We start from the raw sequence: 18,407 nt of genomic DNA on the forward strand, positions 1-18,407 counted from the left end.
AGTCAAAACCGCAGACATTCCTGTCGGAGACAAGACATCATTTTGCACCATTTCCAGGCAGGCCTTGGAAACGGCCCCCACTTGTAACTTGGGCTGCCCTTCTGAAGTTAGACATTCGTGATAGATTGTGAAACCATGCCCTTAAGCCAATCAGGGTGTGGTGCAGTCACACATCAGGGATCAGAGACGGACTGTCTGTTCTTTGTGCTTGCCCACCATATTGTTGCTGGGGCATTGCACCCTTCTGCAGAAGTAGAGTGCCTTGTGGATCCATTTTCAAGCATCTATTTTATCCCCGAGACACTGGTGAAGAGCATTTCTAACAAGAGATGCCCTGGTGACTGTAGGGAGACAGATGTGGTTCATCAGGCCTCTGGTGTAGGTGAAGCAATGCAATACAATCAGACCTTCTCAGAGGTCTTAGAGGAATCCAGTTCTCTACCAAGATGTTCAGGGGGAAAATGTCTTCCTGTTGAACAAGATTTGGTTCTCAACCCGACAACCCTGAGGTCTCAGCAGGACAAAAAGCATCTCTTAGGTCACAAACAAAGGAGAGAATGAGTATCAGTTTCCCCCTAAACCTCCTGTTGTTAACCTCTCAAGAAATCGTGCTGTGAATATTTTTGTGGGCATTTTTTTTTTCTTTCCTAGCTGGTGAAATGGATGATTAGGACCATTTTAAAACATTAAGAGGCCATCAAGAGTGTTAATGTTGCTGAGCCTGTGACAAGAAAACATGATGACAGGCAGTTGAAGAAGTAGAAGTAAACTTTTGCTGATTTGGATAAATGAAAAGCAGTTAGACAGTGACAGCATTTCTGAGGCAGTGATAAGTGAAAAAGTGAAGATGCAACATGCTGACTTCCTGAAAGACACCCCTAAACAAGTGCTGAACGTGATTAGGGGGTGGTTAGATACATTAAAGAAAATAAGTGTGAGTTCATAGATTAAACCGTACATTAGACATGTACTGTATAAAAGAAAGGTTAAAACAGAGAATCATGTGCGGATCTGGAATGAATTAATTCAATTTACATTGTGTCTAATGGGAAAATTGATTCGGTTTTTAAATAAATCACAATTCCAACAGCCTTCCAGAATGATTTAAGTTTGAGAACCGAGGTTCTACTGTATTAGTATTTATACCTGTTAGAAATAAGGCAAAGCCCCCAACTCAGAGGTCCTGGTAGAACACAAAACATACTCGGGAGCCAGGCAGCAAGGCAAGCATCTTTATTTCTATGCAGAAGGGTATGCACACACCGAGCAGGTGGTCTGCTGGGCTCTGTAATCCCTGATGCATCTCTTGATTGGAGCTCAGGCGCACAGTCTTTCGCGATTGGCTAATTCAAAGGAAAGGGTTGGCCTTTGCTGTTTCAAGATGGTGGCCCCCAGGGGGGCTTGATTATGCCATTGGGGAGATTACAGGATTCTGTTGAAAAGAGACAAGGAAATTCAGTATGAGATTGCGCCTGCACCCAGGCCCCCACGCACTCTAGAGGGGATGCTCCAGTGTGAGGCTTCTGCCCCTGGATTCTCCCATTCACCTTCCCTCTCCTGTCAGCCTTGGTGCAACTTCCTGCCATTGTCCCAGACCTCATCCTGGCCACCTGCCCTCAGCCCCTGCGCAGGCAGCTCCCCTAACTCCAGGGCTCCCGGCCGACTTGTACCAGCAGGAGGGAGCGGGGTTGTGCGCTGACGGAGCTTGCAGACTTACAGGGAACATCTGTCCAGGTGTGCTCTGCACTGTGTGGACCACAGTTTGTGTCTGAAAGGAAGAAATGGGGTTTTTAACCTGCTCTCATCAGCGCGAAGACCGCGAGCTGCCACCAGAGGGCACCACTGAACACACACCCTCCCAGCAGTGCTGGTGGGGCATCCTCTCAGGAGCCCAGACCAGACTCTGAAAATTGCCTGTTGGCCCATCTTCCTTCTCAGGGGAATTTATCATAGTTTCACTTTGCAGGAAGAAGTAAATCGTGTCCACAGAATGGCAGGGGCTTGGGCAATTCAACTTGTTTCCCAATTTATCAGCCCAGCCAACCACCCCTGCCCCCCTTCAAACCCCCACCCCCACCCCCACCGCGGTCAGAAGGGTGGCCCAGGGGTCTGGCCTCAGCTGGGCCAGTCGCCCTGTGGCATAGGCCTAATGCCTGGCCCTGCCTCCTCCTTTTAACCCACAGGAAGAACCAAAATGAAGAGTTTCCAAAGAGACTTACATTGGGAGCCTCGATGGCCTGCCAATAACTTGGAGGCTGAAAGGGGCGAAAAATAAAAATGGCGGTTAATATTGGTGCCACTGGACGGGGAGATGACAGCCGGAACGCTGGTCAGAAATGCCTCCCAGACTGACTCACGCTCGCTTCCTTCCTGCTCCCAAGCAAGCCTCCCTGAGCCTGTGGTGCCCAGATGCTCACCCACCATCCAGGTAACTATGGTTACAAACAGGGAGGGCGGGTGGAGGAGAGGGGACATCCCGCCGGCTCCTCTAGAGAGTGAGAAGGATGTGTCTGACATACAACATACAGCTCACCTCAGCTCCCAGAGGCAAAACCATTAGTTGCCATGTCCTATTTCACCAGGAGGGTGAAAACTAGTATTTAGTGAGGCCTACTGTGTGCCAAGCTCTGGCTTCAGTGCTTTATGAGGGAGGCATCCTTAGCTTCCCTTTTGCTAAGTGAGAGAACAGGCTCAGAGAGGTTAAGCACCTTGCCCAAGCCTGTCCCGGTAGCAAGGGATCAAATACAAAATGGTACCCAGTTGGGTCTGGGTGTATCAGCATACCCTGTCCGCCCAAGGCCAGGGCCAAAGTCGGGCTGCCCTGCAAAGGCTCCCTGGAGCTCCACCATCCTAAAGTCAGTGTGGCAGGAGGCAGGGGCCCACCATGCAGCGTGATGGGCCACAGGAAGCTGGGTAGGGAGACACCCTTGCCCTTGCCCCCACTGCTCAAGTGGCCAAGGAAGGGCCAGGCCCTGCTCCTGTTCCTGCCCGAGGCCCCTCCCCACCCAGCAGACTGGTCTGCTTTCCCTGTCTGGTCTCCCCTTCTACTGACTGCAAACCACACCCCTCATTCATTGATCCAGTCCCTACTGCACTCCAGGCACTGTGCAAAGTGCTGGGGATACACAAAGGGACAAGTCACAATTCCAAGCTCACGGGTTCGGGTGGAGTGACAGAGACAGACATGTAAATACAGTTATAACAGGACATGGTGCAGAGTTGTGAAATGTCCATTGAGACAGGGAGGGGCTGGGGCATCCAACAACGTGCCAGGCAGGGAAGTTTCCCCTGAGGAGCCACATTTCAGCAGAGCATTGAAGGGCAGTTAGGGGTTGGCTGGGGTGAGGTGGCAAAGGATCCTTTTGGCCCCAGGACAGCAGATGCAAAAGCTTGGTGGCCGGAAGGAGCCTGGAGTGAGCAGTGGAGGCTGACGGAGGGTCTTTGTGGGTGAGGTGGGAAGCCAGGAGGTGGGCTGGGCAGGACTGGGGAGGATTCTGCTCCTCCAGTTGGGGAACTGGAGCCCTATTGAGCTTGGGGCTTTTAGCATTTTTAAGGAGGGAGTAGATGCCATTAGATTTGCTTTTGGAAAGTTCACTGTGGCAGTGGGTCAGTGTGAGGGGGTGAGGAGTGAGGAATCAGGTGGCCTAGTCCAAGGCAGTGGCTTCAGCAAGAAGAGGTGTTGGTGCACTGGAGGGATATTAAGGAAGGGAGGGAAGAATGGAAGATGCCTCCCAGATCAGGGACCTTGATGCTGGAGGCAAAGATAAAAAAAAAAATTGTTAACATATAAATGCCAGAAGTCCATCAGAAGGCTGATGGACTTCGATATTCAGCAAGGGCTGAGAATCAGCATATTATTACCTGCTGTTGGCTGAATGGCTGAAGGCAATCCTCTAAGAAGATAATCCTTTTATTGTTTACCAAACCTTACCATTGATGTCTGTTTGCTTTGCTAAAGGTAAAATGTATATTCTAGTAAATAAAAAGCTATGGGTCCAGAGATTCAGGGAGCCACTCCACTAGAGAGTAAGGTTTCTGCCTGGTTCTCCCATGCATTCTAAATTTACATTTCTTGTCTAGTCTATCCATTTATGCACAGCCCCTTCACCAGATCCTGAATCCTTGCTGAAAAAGGTTTTGGCACCTGGATGCCTGGTGGATGGAGATGGGGAACCTTGGGTACACATGATGGGGCTTAGACGCCCTGCTGCCTGCGGCTGGAAGTAGCCTCTCTCTCAGACCCCTGTCCTTCCTGCTGACTGCTCAGCCTCCCAGGTGTCCATGTTTAACTCACTTTTTGTTTCTGCTCTTCCGACTCAGGTGACCCAAAGGGACTGGGGTTGCATTGCACCTCAGAGATCATCTTCTGGACAGAGGGTGTACGGGTGTCCTGTTAAAACAAAAGGCGACATGGAGTGAAGAGAAGCTTTAATGACCAAGGAGGAGTGGAAAGGCAGGGGCCCGGAGAAGAGGGAGAAAGCCAGGCAGGCAGGGACAGAGTAGGTGAGAGGGAGAGAATAAGAGATGGGACCAAAGAAAGAGGAGCTCATATTTGTTGTGGGCCTACTGTGTGCTTTTCCCATCTCAGGAGCACACTCAAATACCAAAGTAAAAATAATATCTCTAATCCAGGTCCCTGGGGGCCCTGTGGGAATGTGGGCCAGGCATACCCCAATCTTCCCAGTTTTCACAAAAAGCGAGACATTCAGATTTCCATGTGGTACCACCTGACCTGGAAAATTTTTGGTAAAATGCACATAAAATTTACCACCTTCACCATTTGCACGAGTACAATGGAGGGGCATTTAGTACCTTCACACTGTGGTGCAGCCATCACCAGCACTCAGCTCCACAACGCACACCTGCTCCTGACCTTGTAGATGTCGGCAACACATTCAAAAATGGGAAAACACAAAGAGGGTCCAGTAGACCCTGGTGTGAGCCCATGGGGGCCATTTCGTGATCTCTGACATATATCACCTCATGAGCCCACACAATACCTCCCGGGGAGGCTGTGACTGTCCCCCTTGCACAGATGAGGAAACTGAGGCTGGAAGAGGCAGACTCACTTGTCTGAGATCCCACAGCTGATGACAATGGCAGAGCTGAGATCTGAGCTAGATTCAGTGTGATTCCCAAGCTGGGTTCTTTCTGGAACCACATGGCCTCCTAACCAGGGTGGAAGTAGAGAGGGACAGGCAAGAGTGGAAAGAGTCAAGCTGAGGCAGGTGCTCTGGACAGAGACAGTGACACAGGAAGAGTGGGATTGGGGAGCAAAAGGAGTGTCCCCTAGAGTCACCCGAGTGAGAGATTGGCTGCAACTTTTGGACCCACACAACAGGGCCTAGACATAGCTAGACTTGCCCCTCCACCCAGATGGTGGGACAAGTGCCAGATGCACAATCTAACCTCAATGCTGATCTGTTTCACTTCCACACCACCAGTGAAGGAGATGGTGTCCACGCGGTGGAAGGGCATGCGGTGAATGTATTTCGTAAACTCCTTTTCATTCACCTTCACCTGTCAATAGGAGCGCATATATCAGGAGAGGGGTCCCAGACCAGGGCGGGGAGCACACCTGAGCACTAGGACCCCTGTTTCTAGAAATTAAGGCCTTTCCGGTTTTCACCTCCATGCCCTGTAGGTGGGGGCCCAGGCTTCAGGCTGCTCCAGGTACAGGAACACACATGTGATCCCAAATGCAGCCAAACCCAGTCACCACTTGGCTCTAGTTTTGGCTTCTGAGTTCTTGTTTGTTTCTTGCTCTAGGTTTGTCTTTCTCAGCTCACCTGGGATGCCATTTCAATATGTGCATTTCAATGGGCATAAAATGCTCATGGGAGCAGAGGAGAGGGGACCTCAGGTTGCACCCTGAGGGCCTGGGAGCGCCCTTCACACAGAGAAGCACAGACACAGCCATCCCTCTCCCCGGGCCCAGCAGCCCTGCTCTGCCTGCAAGAGCAGTGACTCCACCCCGCAGCCCTGAGCCACCCCTGGGCCTGCAGAAGGGCTGCCACAGCATCACCAAGAACAGATGCTGTCCAGGACCTGGAGCGGACAAGGCTGCAGCAGAGGATGGGAGTCACCTGGGACCCGAGGCCAAACAGCAGGTGGGGACTTAGCAGCTCTTATTTCCTGGTAACAGAAGCAACAGGTGCTCTGCAGGTGCAGGTGCAGGTGTGTAACCTCCTCTTATCTTTATAATGGCATTGCTTGGGTAATTATTTACAGGCTTTTCTCCAGGCCTGATAGGGCAGGGGGACAGGCAGCAGGAGGGAGGGAGGAGAATTCTGCTCACCTGGAAACCGGAGTTCTCCACCAGGAAGCTGATCTCAAAAGGAACTCCCATCTGGAAGGGATTTATCATCATCCTCTCCTCCTTCTTAGACCATTTTTTCTGCTTAGTGTTACAGACCACATACCCGCCCTTTTCAAACCGAGGGTTGAAGTGGAAGGCAATGTCATTGTCACTGAAGCCGGTCTGAAAGTTCACAGCAAACCTAGGTGGATGGAAATCAGACAGTGTTCTGGTTTATTGACAAAGGCAGGAGCAGGAGGGCCCGGTGCCTCTGACTTGGCAGTTTCTGGAAACTTGCCTACAACCTGTGAGGCAGGTTTGCACCCATCCCATTTGTGCATTCCTTTGTGTTTACCTAATTTGTGCTTAGTGTGTTTTGTGTAATTATTGCATTTTGCCCTTTCCAGCGTGACTTTCCAGAAATAAGCAGGAACTGGGTAAAGGACAATATTGACTCTAGCCTCAGGATGCATAGGTATTGGAAACTGATTTTACTTTTACATGAAGATGCAAATCCAGGAATGTGCCCAGAAGCAAGAGCCTCTCATGCCCAGTGGGCACTGGTTAGAGGCCAGCCCACGGCTGCTCAGTTGGGAAGGAAGAGAACAAATGGAGAGAACATGTGACATTGATGGGGTTTACCTGCAAAGACGGTGTCTAACAGGGGAGGCAGGGTATGAATATTGTCTCTCCAGGCATGAGAACTTCTGGTATGTGTGTCTGTCCCTCATCAGAGGTTGGTGTGTGTCCCACCCTGACCCCAACTCATACTGTTACTTTTTGGAGGTGACCTGGAAAACACTACCCTGGTATGAAAGCACCTAGGGTAGGGCTGACTTCCTTCCTTTGGGGATGATTGATGAGGTGTTCAGGAAGTCTCCACAAAAGTAAATTTTAATTCCTTCTCCAGAAGGAAGCCCTTGCCTTCAAAACTTCCTTTGGGGATAGCTATGGCTCTAAGGTGAGGAATTAGAACAAAAGAACCTTCCCAAGGAGCCAGGCTCACGAAAGGGGTGCAATAAATGTTTGTTCTGCCCTTTCCCAGGCACCTGTCCTAAAACCAGTCCCAATCTGAGGAGTCACTATCTACTCCTGCCTTCCCTGAGCTCAGCATGAGCATGGTTCATAGCCTGCTTCTTGGGGTCACTCTGGTGTCCCCAACTAATGCACAGCACTCAGGGAAGCCCCCACCCGCTTTGGTGTCTTCTGCACCCCCCCCCCCCCACAGGGCCAGGCTCTGAACCAAGCTCAGAGGTGACCCTAGATAGACATTCTATTCAATTCTTGCAGAGCCCCACCCAAATCAGGCAAGAGCCCCACACCTCCACACCACCTGGACCTCAGCAGAGGGCATCCAGGCTTGTTGGAGTATTAAAGGGCTTTCCAGCCTCTGGGAAGATGTACAAGCTCTTCCCTGTTCCCCAAAGTCCCCTCTTGGGTAGGAAACAGTGCTGAGAAGATGTTTGTATTTTGAAATGACTTAGTATTTTCCAGGAAGGAACTTGAAACAGAAAGAGATCAAATTACATTTGAGCCCTAGGGAGTTTGGCTCAGTGGATAAAGCATTGGCCTGGAGACTGAAGGCTCCCGGGTTCCATTCGAGTCAAGGGCATATGCCTGGGTTGTGGGCTCAGTCCTCGGTAGGGGGCATGCAGGAGGCAGCAGATCAATGATTCTCTCTCATCGTTGATATTTCTATCTCTCTCTCTTCTCTCCCTTCCCCCTCTGAAATCAATACAAATATATTTCTGAAAAATTACATTTGATGGCAAATTTAAATATTTTAAGTACAACCAAGATTACTTTACCCAGCAAAGCTATCACTTAGAATTGAAGATGAGAATAAGAGCTTCACAGACAAGAAAAAGCTAAAGGAGTTCATCACCAACAAACCAGTATTACATGAAATGTTGAAGGGTATTCTTTAACCTCCAAAATTTATAGGGAACTCTTACAACTTAACAAAAGGAAGATAAACAATTCAGTCAAAAAATTGGCAAAGGACCTAAATAGACACTTTTCAAAAGAGGACATACAGAAGGCCAAAAGACATATGAAAACATGCTCTAAGTCACTAATCATCAGGAAGATACAAATCAAAACGACAATGAGATACTATCTCACACCTGTCAGAATGTCTATCAACAAATCAACAAACGACAAGTGCTGGTGAGGATGTGGAGAAAAAGGAACCCTTGTGCACTGCTGGTGGGAATGCAAACTGGTGCAGCCACTGTGGAAAACAGTATGGAGTTTCCTCAAAACATTAAAAATGGAATTCCCATTTGACCCAGTAATCCCACTTCTAGGAATATATCCCAAGAAATCAGAAACACCAATCAGAAGGATATATGCACCCGTATGTTCATAGCAGCACAATTTACTATAGGTAAGATTTGGAAACAGCCTAAGTGCCCGTCAGCAGATGAGTGGATTAGAAAACTGTGGTACATCTACACAATGGAATACTATGCTACAGTAAAAAAGAAAGAACTCTGACCATTTGGAATATCATGGATGGACCTGGAGAGCATTATGCTAAGCAAAATAAGCCAGTCGGAGAAAGATAAATATCACATGATCTCACTCACTTGTGGAATATAATGAACATAAACTGATGAACAAAAATAGATCCAGAGACATAGAAGCATTGATCAGACCGTCAAACCTCAGAGGGAACACAGGGGAGGATGTGGGAGGCGGGTAAGAGAACAACCAAAGGACTTGTATGTGTGCATATAAGCATAACCAATGCACACAGACAGTAGGGGGATGAGGGCATGTGCAGGGGGTTGGGGGTGGCTAGGGAGAGGTCAATGGGGGGTTGGGGGAGGAGACACATGTCATACTTTTAACAATAAAGATTTTAAATTAAAAAAGATATAGGTAAAAAAAGATTACCACATCAGCCAAATGAGGGCTTCAACGTGAATGAAGGCCGTTACAGGAAATAAAGGAGGCATCATTTTGCATCTCTGGGTCTTCCTGTGCAAAATTCAACCCTAGCCCCAACCTGCCCCAGGGCTGGCCTTAGACTGAGCTCCTGCTCTCCCTGTGCCTATGGGGAGTCTACGTTAATGGTGTCCAGATTCTACTGAGAGGGCAGGGGTACCATGCAGTGTTCATAGGGGCCAGGCCCTACACATCCAGCATTCCCTGAGCGAGGCACAGGCAGCGTGGAGAGTGTCGGGTGAACCACCCTGAGCAGACAGTGGACATTTCGCTAAGGTTCAAGGCTGGAGAGGAACACTTCCAGGTACCTGGTTCCACAGGACTGAAGAAACATCCCTTTGACAGTGATTTGATGTCCATACTGGAGGCCCCCTTGTGTGGCCCTAGAGAGGGGGACAACCTGCAGGGAGAAGAAGGAAGTCAGTTAGGGCCCGGCTCCCTCTGTCTGATCCCTCAGGCACTTGCTAGTGGCCGGCCTGGTGTGTCAGGCAACACGCCAGGGGCCGGATTCAGCTGTGAACTGGGCATATGGAGTCTCAGTCTCTTGGATCTTCCAGGCCTGTGAGGAATTAGACCTGAATCCGGGGAGTTACACGTTCCTTCTGAGACTGATAAGGAGACCACTGGGCTCTGAGACGAAGTAACCCAGAGCTGAGCTCTCTGAAGGGGAAGTAGCAGCTTTCCAGAGGAGGAAGTAGCATGAACGTGGCTCTGAGAGGGGGAGGAACCAGGGTAGTGAGAGGGGCTCCTGGCAAAGGCCCCAGAGCCCTGGTTGAAAACTCAGAAACCCAAGGGACCAAGGAGGCCAGCAGCCTATCCTAAAGGATAAACCTTCGGCTCCCCTGAGAAGGCCAAGAAGAAGGCAGTCTCCTGCCCACCCCACCACTGAACAGTGTGACCATGACCTTTACCCTCTCAGCCACCTCAGGTAGCACCTGGTCCTGATGCTCTGCAGCCTCGGGGCAGCCTCCTCCTCTCCTGCTCCTGCTCCCCAGTCCCTCCCCAGGCCCTGGGCAACCTCCGAGGCCCTAGTGAGGTGTCTGCATGCCTCCTAGGCCCCAGAGAGCCCACTTTGTCAAAGGCCCTTCCCGGGCCACTTGGAAGGAACAGTGGTTATGGTGAGGCTGCATCGTTTCAGAGCCAGGCACCATCCAGGTTTGGAGCCTAATTCTGCTGCTCGTTTCCTGAGTGACCTCAGGAAGCTTATGTAGCCTCTTTTGCCTCAGTTTCCTCATCTGTAACATAGGGATAAATCTTACCTTCTGGGTAAGATCAATGATTTAGTGAGAAAAGGGCTGGGGAAGAGACTGGCACGTAGTAGGGGTCTCTACCATCCCCTTCCCTCTTGGTCTCTCTGAGCAAAATTCCAAAATTCGTTTCTTCTTGACTTTTAAGCTAACCTCCAGGATGCCTTTTATCTGATGTGCACTTAACCTGCATTAACCTAGGAGATAACTTGCAGCTCCTAGTCAATCCTCACATTTCTCTAGTAGTTAACGTCTTCTCTAACTTCTCCTTTAAGCCAACTCCCTATAGAACTGAAATGCTTGTAGGAGTCAGGCAGGTGATGTGTATGAGGGAGATTGTCAGGTAAGGGGCAATAAGGAGTGGCAGAGTCTATGACAAAGTAGATGCCATCTCTCTCATTTAAAGGGATAGCGTCCTCTCAGCTCTAAGTAATTAATTGAGATGGATTAACCCCTCTGCTGGGTCAGAGCTTGCTCTCAGCTCCTGGCCAGGCCCGGAGGCTGAGGACTCTTTCCTCCTCTTCCTCTCTGGAGGGTCAGACGGCAGAGCCAGGCCCCCAGGCCAGAGGGTGCGCAGCCTCCTTCTGGAGGCCCAGTGTCTCCAGCGGGCACCCAGCCACAGCTGGCACACAGGGCTCACTGCGGGCCAGTGGGAGCCTTTCAGCCAAAGAGGCTGCTGCCCCAAGGGTTCTGAGGAGCTTCTGGGGCCCATTTCCCTGGCTGTTCCTAGTTATCCTGGCAACAGCCCTGGCCATTATCAGGGCCCCCTCTACAGATGAGATAACTGAGCACAGAAGGTCTGGTAACGTGCCCAAAGCCACCCAGCTGGTCCGTAAGAGAGTGGGTGTGGATCCCAGCACCCATGCTGTGAAGCCCACACAGGCTGCTTCTCAGGATGAAGCACAGACATCCTGGCTCCTGGCTCCCTGAGGGCTCCCCAACCAAACAGCGAGTCCTGTCCTGCGTGTGGTTCCAGCTCCCACCCTGGCCTCTGAGGAGGCTGGGCCAGATGCGGCCGGAGGGGCTTGGGCAAGGAATGGGGGTGAGGCCCCGAGACAGACCCTCATGGTGTTCAGCTGGTCAGCGGAACAGCCAGGCTGTGCGATCTTCCTGGCACACTTTGGAGGAAGAGGGAGGTCACTCCTGACTTCTGGAAATCACTGGGTCACCGGGGAGAGAGTGACTCTGTGGGGTGGACGGGTGTGTCTGGCGCCTGTAGGGACTCCACCCACCGTCCTTTCTGTCTGACACCAAAGCCCTGGTTGGTTTTTTTTTTTATTTGTTTGTTTTATCCTCACCCAATGATATGGTTTTTAATTTTAGAGAGGAAAGGAGAGGGAGAGAGAGAGAAAGAGAGAGAGAGAGAGAGAGAGAGAGAGAGAGAGAGAGAGAGAGAGAGATCCATTCCCTCCGGAATGCACCCCGATAGGGGACCAATCCCACAACCTTTTGGTGATCAGGAGGACACGCCAACCAATGGAGCACCTGCCAGGGCACCAAGGCCCTGTTTGCGCTCTCTGCTGCCCCTGCGGGACTTCCCTCTGATTTGTATAATCACTGGGAGCTTTTGAACCCAAGGACAGAAAAGTACAAACCAGTCACCATGATAAGAAAGTGTCAGGGCCTAGAAGGAGGTCTGGGATCCCCCATCTTAATGAGCCTAAGGTGACAACTTCTGACCCTGAGCCTCGCCGCCGCCCCCCCCCCCCCCATCCTCCTCCCCACACACACTTGAGGCACCAACGGGGTCTGGCCCACCTTCTGCAGCTCCATCTCCAGAGCCCTTTCAAGGTGAGCCCAGGGCCATGCCAGGGCCCCTGCCGAGGCGGTTGGAGTGTGAGGCCCAGGCAGCTTCCCCCTGAGCGCCGTGCTGCCGCCCACCGCCTACCCCAGCCCCACCCAGGACGGGCCCTGTCATCCACCTCCCGGCCCTCGGGAAACTGCTTGCCGAGGCTGGGAGAGGCTTCCACGGGGCCGGTCCAGGGCTCAGTGACCTCCTGGGCCTGGGCTGCCACCTGCCTGCCTCCCCCATTACTGCTCTCCCGTGGGCACCTCCCCTCCTGGGGGAATCAAGGCACCTCCTTCTCCACCATCTGGGACATCTGGTAAGTGGCCTCAACGTCTCTGAGCCTCAGGTTCTCATGGATGGCGTGGGGATAATACAGCTCAGGGTTTACACACGGCCACCCAGACAGGGCCCACACCTGAGGCCAAACGGTGGGAAAGGCTGCCCTTTGCATCCCGCACTGCAGGGCAGCCCTCCTCCCTCACTCCCCTGAGGGCCCCTCTGCACACACCCTGGACCTGCCCTTGATAGCTCACCCCCAGGGAGCAGACACCCCTCAGGAGGTTTCCCTGCTGCCCAGACTCCTAATCATGCTCAACACTTCTAGATGCCCCACCTCGTGCCAGGCACCTTTCAAACACCCTAGATATGCTACCTCCATCCTTACCCCAATCCTGGGGGGCAACTCAAGGATTACCCCTATTTTACAGATGTGGAAACTGAGGCCCAGACAGGGAAAAGCAGCTCGCCTGAGGTCACCCAGCTAGGAAACGGCTGAACCCAGGGAGGCCATCTCCTAAGTCAGTGCCCAGGCCAGGCTGCTGGTCTCCCCGGAAGCCCTGCTGACTTCCCCTTTCATTCCAACAAAGCCCCACTCTTCCAGTGCTGACCAGTGCCCTTCTGCCCTCAGCACCCAGGACAGGACAGGCGCCCAGAGGGAGCTCAGCACCATCTGTGCAATGCACCACTGCGGGTGATTATCATCCCTGGGTCCTGAGAGGCAGGTGAGACCGCCTGGGGCAGAGGTTGTGTCAGGATTGCCCCATCGGGCATGTCAGCCCCCCATGCACCCTCTGCCACCCCAGTCTGGTTTCCTAGGAGACCCAGAGCGGCTTCCTTGCAAGGCAGCCAGTCAGCCCTGCAGCATCGCCTGTGCCCACTGCCTGGAACTCACCGGATTCACAAAGGAAAGCAGGTCGCTGCTGGGGGCCATCTCTCCACCACCTCTGTGGTCACGGCTGCTCCTCACACCAGCCAGTCAGTTCTCTGCCCAGAGAGGACTTTACTCTGAAACAGAAAACAAAGCTATTTGGCAGTTATTCCATGGGGAGGAGCCAGGAGTAAGAGGAAGTGGATTTAGAGAAAGAGAAAGGGAAAGTGCTCGGGGAGAAGGGGCCAGGATGGGACTCAGGGACAGGTAAGTAGACACTCCCACTCCACTGACTTTTCCTTCCTCTCTGAATCGTTTTTGGTTCGTGTACAGGTTCTCAGAGTCTGGCCACTTACGTGACAGCGAGTTTCAGAGGCTGCTGTCTGTGGGTGTATGGCTGTGACTCCTGATGGCTGTGTCACCTAAAGCATGCTGAGTCACAATGTCCTGAAAACAATGGGCTACTTGACAGGGCCACATAGGGAGGGGCGGTGGTGGTGCTGGAAGGCCTGGTTATACTCACTTTACACACAGAGAAACCGAGGCTCAGAGACATGTCCAAGGTCACAGGGCTCACTAGTGGCAGCCTGACCTCTATGAGGACAGTTAGATTCACAAAAAGGTATTTCTCTCCTTTAAAATTCTATTCCTCTTATGAATACATCATCATGTAGAAAAAGGTGGTTCACAAATAGAAAACCTCATAATGGATGTTATGATATCCGCTATAGTGGTGCCCAGGGAGCTTCTGAGTTCCCTCTCAGTGAATTTACATCTTTCTTCTCCTTTCCCTCTCTCCTCCTCTCTCCCTTTTCTTTCTGTGCTGTAGAATATGGAGAGGAGCCCTGGCCAGTTTTGCTCAGTGGTTAGAGCATCAGCCGATGAAGCTAAGGGTCTCAGGTTCCATTCCCAGTCAAGGGCAGGCACCTCCATTGCATGTTCAATCCCCAGCTCCAGTTGGGGTGTGTGTGGGAGGCAACCAATTGATGTTTCTCTTTCTCACATCCCCTCCTTCCCTTTCACTCTGTCTGAAAATCAATGGGGAAAAAATATCCTTGTGTGAGGATTTAAAAAAAACAACAGAGAGAAGTCTATTCAAATGACGTGGAAGTCAGGGTAACATTAAATGAGCTGCCTTTAACTGGCTTCAGCACCGAATTATGGGAAATGATTAAACGGAGACTAGCATGATAGGCTGGGCCCAAGGAGCAGATTGGAAGTAGAGCAGGGGGGACAATAAACTTACCTGAAGTCAAGCAGGTCCCTGCAATGTGCTAGAGAGAAAACCAATGAGCTATCAGTGAACAGTTAAAGGTCAGATAGGTGCCACGTTGGTAGAAGGTGCCCAAGAAAGAAACCGTAGAGGAACCAAGCAACACTTAGAGAGACGGAGTTCATTTCTCCTCTCCTCCTCCTCCTCCTCCTCCTCCTTCTTCTTCTTCTTCTCCTTCTTCTTCCTCTTCTCCTTCTTCTTCCTCCTCCTCCTCCCCCTACTCTTTCTTCTTCCTCTTCTCCCTCCTCCTCCTCCTCCTCCTCCTCCTCCTCCTCCTCCTCCTCCTCCTCCTCCTCCTCCTCCTCCTTCTTTTTCTTCTTCTTCTTCTCATTGTTATTATTTTTACGCACGGGCCCAGAGGAAAATGTCTCTCAAATTCTGGCCGACCAGGTGCTCCACGTGCTCCACCAGGAGCAAGGCCACCTCTATGTCTGTGGGGACGTGCGCATGGCCTGGGATGTGGCCCACACACTGAAGCAGCTGGTGGCTGCCAGGCTGAGCCTGAGTGAGGAGCAGGTCGAGGACTATTTCTTCCAGCTGAAGATATGGCAGCCGGGGTGCAGGCTAGGGATGCAGGTCAGGGCCTGGGCCAGGGAGCCAGGACCAGGGGAGCCAGGACCAGGAGAGTCAGGCTCAGCACAGTCATGAATGTCTAAGGAACCCTAGAGGTGGTGGAGGTCAGAGCTGGAGGGTGTCAGAGGTCTGGCTGTGCAGCCGGGTCTGGTTGCTCAGGTGAACAAAGGCTGACACGCTGCTTCACAATAAGACTTGCAGAGGCTCTAACATGCTCCTGTGCAGAGTGACACTGCTTCTAAATGTGGAGAAAGTATGTAGCATTCACCAAATGTGTATATCAGGGGTCCTCAAACTTTTTAAACAGGGGCCAGTTCACTGTCCCTCAGACAGTTGGAGGGCCGGACTATAGTTTAAAAAAAACTATGAACAAATTCCTATGCACACTGCACATATCTTATTTTGAAGTAAAAAAACAAAACGGCAAAAACACCCGCATGTGGCCCGCGGGCCGTAGTTTGAGGACGCCTGCTGTATATATCACAGCCCACATTTCCGGGAGCTTCCTGTGGGAAACGCACTAGGCCGGCTGCTTTTTCCTACTCCTTGTGGATTTGGGGGGAACCAATGAGAGCAGAAATGAATCAGGTCCCCACCCTCATCAAAGTAAGTCCATGCTCTCTCCTTGGCCAGAAACACCCTGATGCCAGACACCAACATGTATCCAAACACAGTGAATAAACCGCAATCACACTGCGCATACGTGCCAACCCCAAGTTTTCTTTTTCTCTTTATTTGAAGGGCACTGGGAAAGGGGGGCGTCCAGCTGGAAAAGGTGTTGTCAGGTGGTGGAGACCAGCAGGTGTCAATCAGGGGAAGGGGTGGTACAGGGTGCAAGGAAAGGTTAAAGGTTGGAGAAAGAGGAGGGGCTGAGGAGACACACCGCCTCCCAGGGGAGTGGCCCATTGGTGGCTGGAGCCTGAGGGGGACTGGAATGGAGGGTGGGCATGGGGCCAAGAGGTAGATGAGGGGCAGGCCTGGCCTGGGAGCTTGGGAAGGCCCAGGACGCTCCCTTTCTGCTGAGGGCACTGAACATGGGCTTCAGCCTGCACTGACCCCTCCCCCATCCTCAGAAGGTAGGATTTGGACAGCTGGAGCCCCAGTCAGAGGAAAGCATCCAAGCCAGCTGCCCTCTCCACTCCCGGATGGCTGCAGCCAGAAGCAGGGCAGACAAGGGCCTGGTCTCTCCAGAAAAAACCCAGATCCAGGAAGGGCTGGGAGGGCGGGGGCTGCGGCAGGGACAGGGAAGGTGGAGGGAAGAGCAGATACAGACAGCAGCGTGCTCCAGCCCGAGGTCCCAGGGCAGGAACCCCGCCTATGTCTGCACCAGGGTCAGCTGGACATCGCCTCCCACCTCCAGGTTGTTGATGGCGGGCAGGTTCGTCAGGCGGTGGTAGTAGTCAAACAGGTGCTGACCGTCCACAGCCACCTTGAGGCAGTGACCTTCACACTTGATCCACACCTGGACAGACGGGCATGTCATTTGCACTCCACTTGGAAGGCCCTCAAACCTGAATGCCGGCTGCTGTCCACTGTGGGGAGCGGGCTGTAAGCTGACACGGTCCTTGCACCTGTAGGGGCTAGCAAGGCTGGCACCCTACCCGCACAGATTTCCCAGGCCTGTTTGGATGGCAACTAATCAGTATAACGAGAGCAGCCCCTGCCTACAGAGCTTTCCCAGGGTTTGTTTATATGACTGCTATCAGTAGGATAAGAGCTACTTTCATGGCTTACCAAGAAATATGTACCCAACTAGTGAGATTTATTGTAACAAGAAACCTGTCCTTCAACTTATCCCTCCAGTAGTGATTTTAGAGAAACAAAGAATGTTTTCCTTGTGAGTGATTCCCTGCTTAGTGTCTTATGTATAAAAAGCACTGTATTACTAATAAAAGTTGCCAGAGCTTCTCGAGAGCTGTGGACCTCCCGAATCCCGCTGTCCTGTCTTTCTTTCTCTTCTCAAATCCCACCTCCCTACCTCAGCCCGGTTCAATCGTCAGGCTGGACCTGACAAATTGGCGCCCGACCAGGGACCTGAGGACTTGGGAAGCAGAAGGTGAGGATCTCCTCCCGATAAAGAGTGCACTCGGTAAGTAAGGAGGAGCATTTTTTTGATAGTCGGGAGTAAAGCATGGGACAGTTAGAATCTAGAGAAAATGCTCTTTATGGGCAAATGTTAAAGTCTATGCTCAACAGTAAAGGAACTAAAGTTAATGACAAGCAAGTAAAAAAATTTTTAAAATTCATTCAGGATGCATTTTCCTTATGGAATTTGATACAGGATTGTTTAGATCCCAGGCATGAACATAATCAGCCAGGAAAGAAAGAGAAGCATTGTACTGGCACAAAAAGGGGGTCTAAAAAAGATGATAATACAGGTGTTGTTCAGGCAAAAGAGGAGGAAGATTATTTTTCTGCTGGAACTGAAGAGGGTAGTGATATGGAGGATGTGTTAGAACAATTTTTAAAAGGATTAAAGTGTCTTGGCAAGAAAAAGAGAAGCCGTGGGGGCAGTCCCCGCCGCTCTCCGCTGCCCTGTGCAGCGCCAGTTCCACTCTCCCCTCTCCAGATGGCTTTGCAGGAGGCACGAAAGGCTGGTGAGGATTTGGGCATTCACGCCTTCCCCGTTATGGAACGGGTGAACCCTAACACGGAACAGTGTGAGCGTACTTACAACCCGCTTCCTTTTAAAACCCTGAAGGAGTTAAAAACAGCCTGTGCTCAGTATGGGTCCACTTCTCCTTATACTTTAACCATCTTGGAAACTATAGCCTCAGAGGCTCTCCCACCTAATGATTGGAGAGCTATTGCCAAGGCTTGTTTATCAGGAGGAGATTATCTCTTGTGGAAATCAGAATATGATGAAAAGGCTAAGGAGCAAGCTGCTCGTAATCGAGCTGCACAAGTTAATATTTCTTATGAAATGCTGGTAGGAGAAGGAGCCTATGCTGATACCCATAATCAAATTCAATACCCCCTGGAAGCTTATGGACAAATTAATGGGGCTGGGATCAAAGCCTGGAAAAAGCTTCCCACCTCTGGTCAGAAAACAGAGGAGCTCTCAAAGATTATTCAAGGGCCAGATGAAAAGTATCAGGATTTTGTCTCTCGGCTGTTACAGGCTGTTG

At 51.4% G+C, this 18,407-nt stretch overlaps 2 protein-coding genes across 4 annotated transcripts in view; both read right to left on the bottom strand.

Moving 5' to 3' along the window:
- Positions 1–1,224: 1,224 nt before the first annotated feature.
- Positions 1,225–13,550, bottom strand: LOC129147341 (galectin-9B-like). 3 transcript variants are annotated; one of them, XM_054709098.1, is made up of 7 exons: positions 13,458–13,550; positions 9,559–9,650; positions 6,299–6,500; positions 5,410–5,520; positions 4,295–4,390; positions 2,220–2,255; positions 1,225–1,432 (listed from the first exon to the last, which is right to left on the bottom strand). In XM_054709098.1, the coding sequence occupies exons 1-7, from the start codon at positions 13,494–13,496 to the stop codon at positions 1,406–1,408; spliced, it is 603 nt and encodes a 200-aa protein (XP_054565073.1). In that variant the 5' UTR covers positions 13,497–13,550; the 3' UTR covers positions 1,225–1,405. The 3 variants fall into 3 exon arrangements, with proteins under 3 accessions (XP_054565073.1, XP_054565075.1, XP_054565074.1); XM_054709100.1 differs by lacking the exon at positions 5,410–5,520; XM_054709099.1 differs by lacking the exon at positions 2,220–2,255.
- Positions 13,551–16,006: 2,456 nt separating this feature from the next.
- The window catches only part of LOC129147097 (galectin-9B-like), a 30,983-nt gene continuing 28,582 nt past the window's right edge, over positions 16,007–18,407 (bottom strand). The window contains exon 8 of the mRNA XM_054709095.1: positions 16,007–16,741. Coding sequence (XP_054565070.1) covers positions 16,595–16,741 — 147 coding nt within the window. The 3' untranslated portion in view covers positions 16,007–16,594. The remainder of the gene's footprint in view (positions 16,742–18,407) is intronic.

The sequence above is a fragment of the Eptesicus fuscus genome, chromosome 20 (genome assembly GCF_027574615.1).
Source record: "Eptesicus fuscus isolate TK198812 chromosome 20, DD_ASM_mEF_20220401, whole genome shotgun sequence".
In the NCBI taxonomy this organism is placed as follows: Eukaryota; Metazoa; Chordata; class Mammalia; order Chiroptera; family Vespertilionidae; genus Eptesicus; species Eptesicus fuscus.

What these genes read in the sequence shown, in the direction of transcription:
- LOC129147341 (XM_054709098.1), bottom strand. Translation starts at nt 13,496, where the DNA reads ATGGCCCCCAGCAGCGACCTGCTTTCCTTTGTGAATCCG. An exon ending in CTTCAGTCCTGTGGAACCAG is followed by an intron (nt 6,501 to 9,558) that starts GTACCTGGAAGT and finishes CCATCCACCTAG; the next exon opens with GTTTGCTGTGAACTTTCAGA. An exon ending in AGGCCATCGAGGCTCCCAAT is followed by an intron (nt 1,433 to 2,219) that starts GTAAGTCTCTTT and finishes TCTTTTCAACAG; the next exon opens with AATCCTGTAATCTCCCCAAT.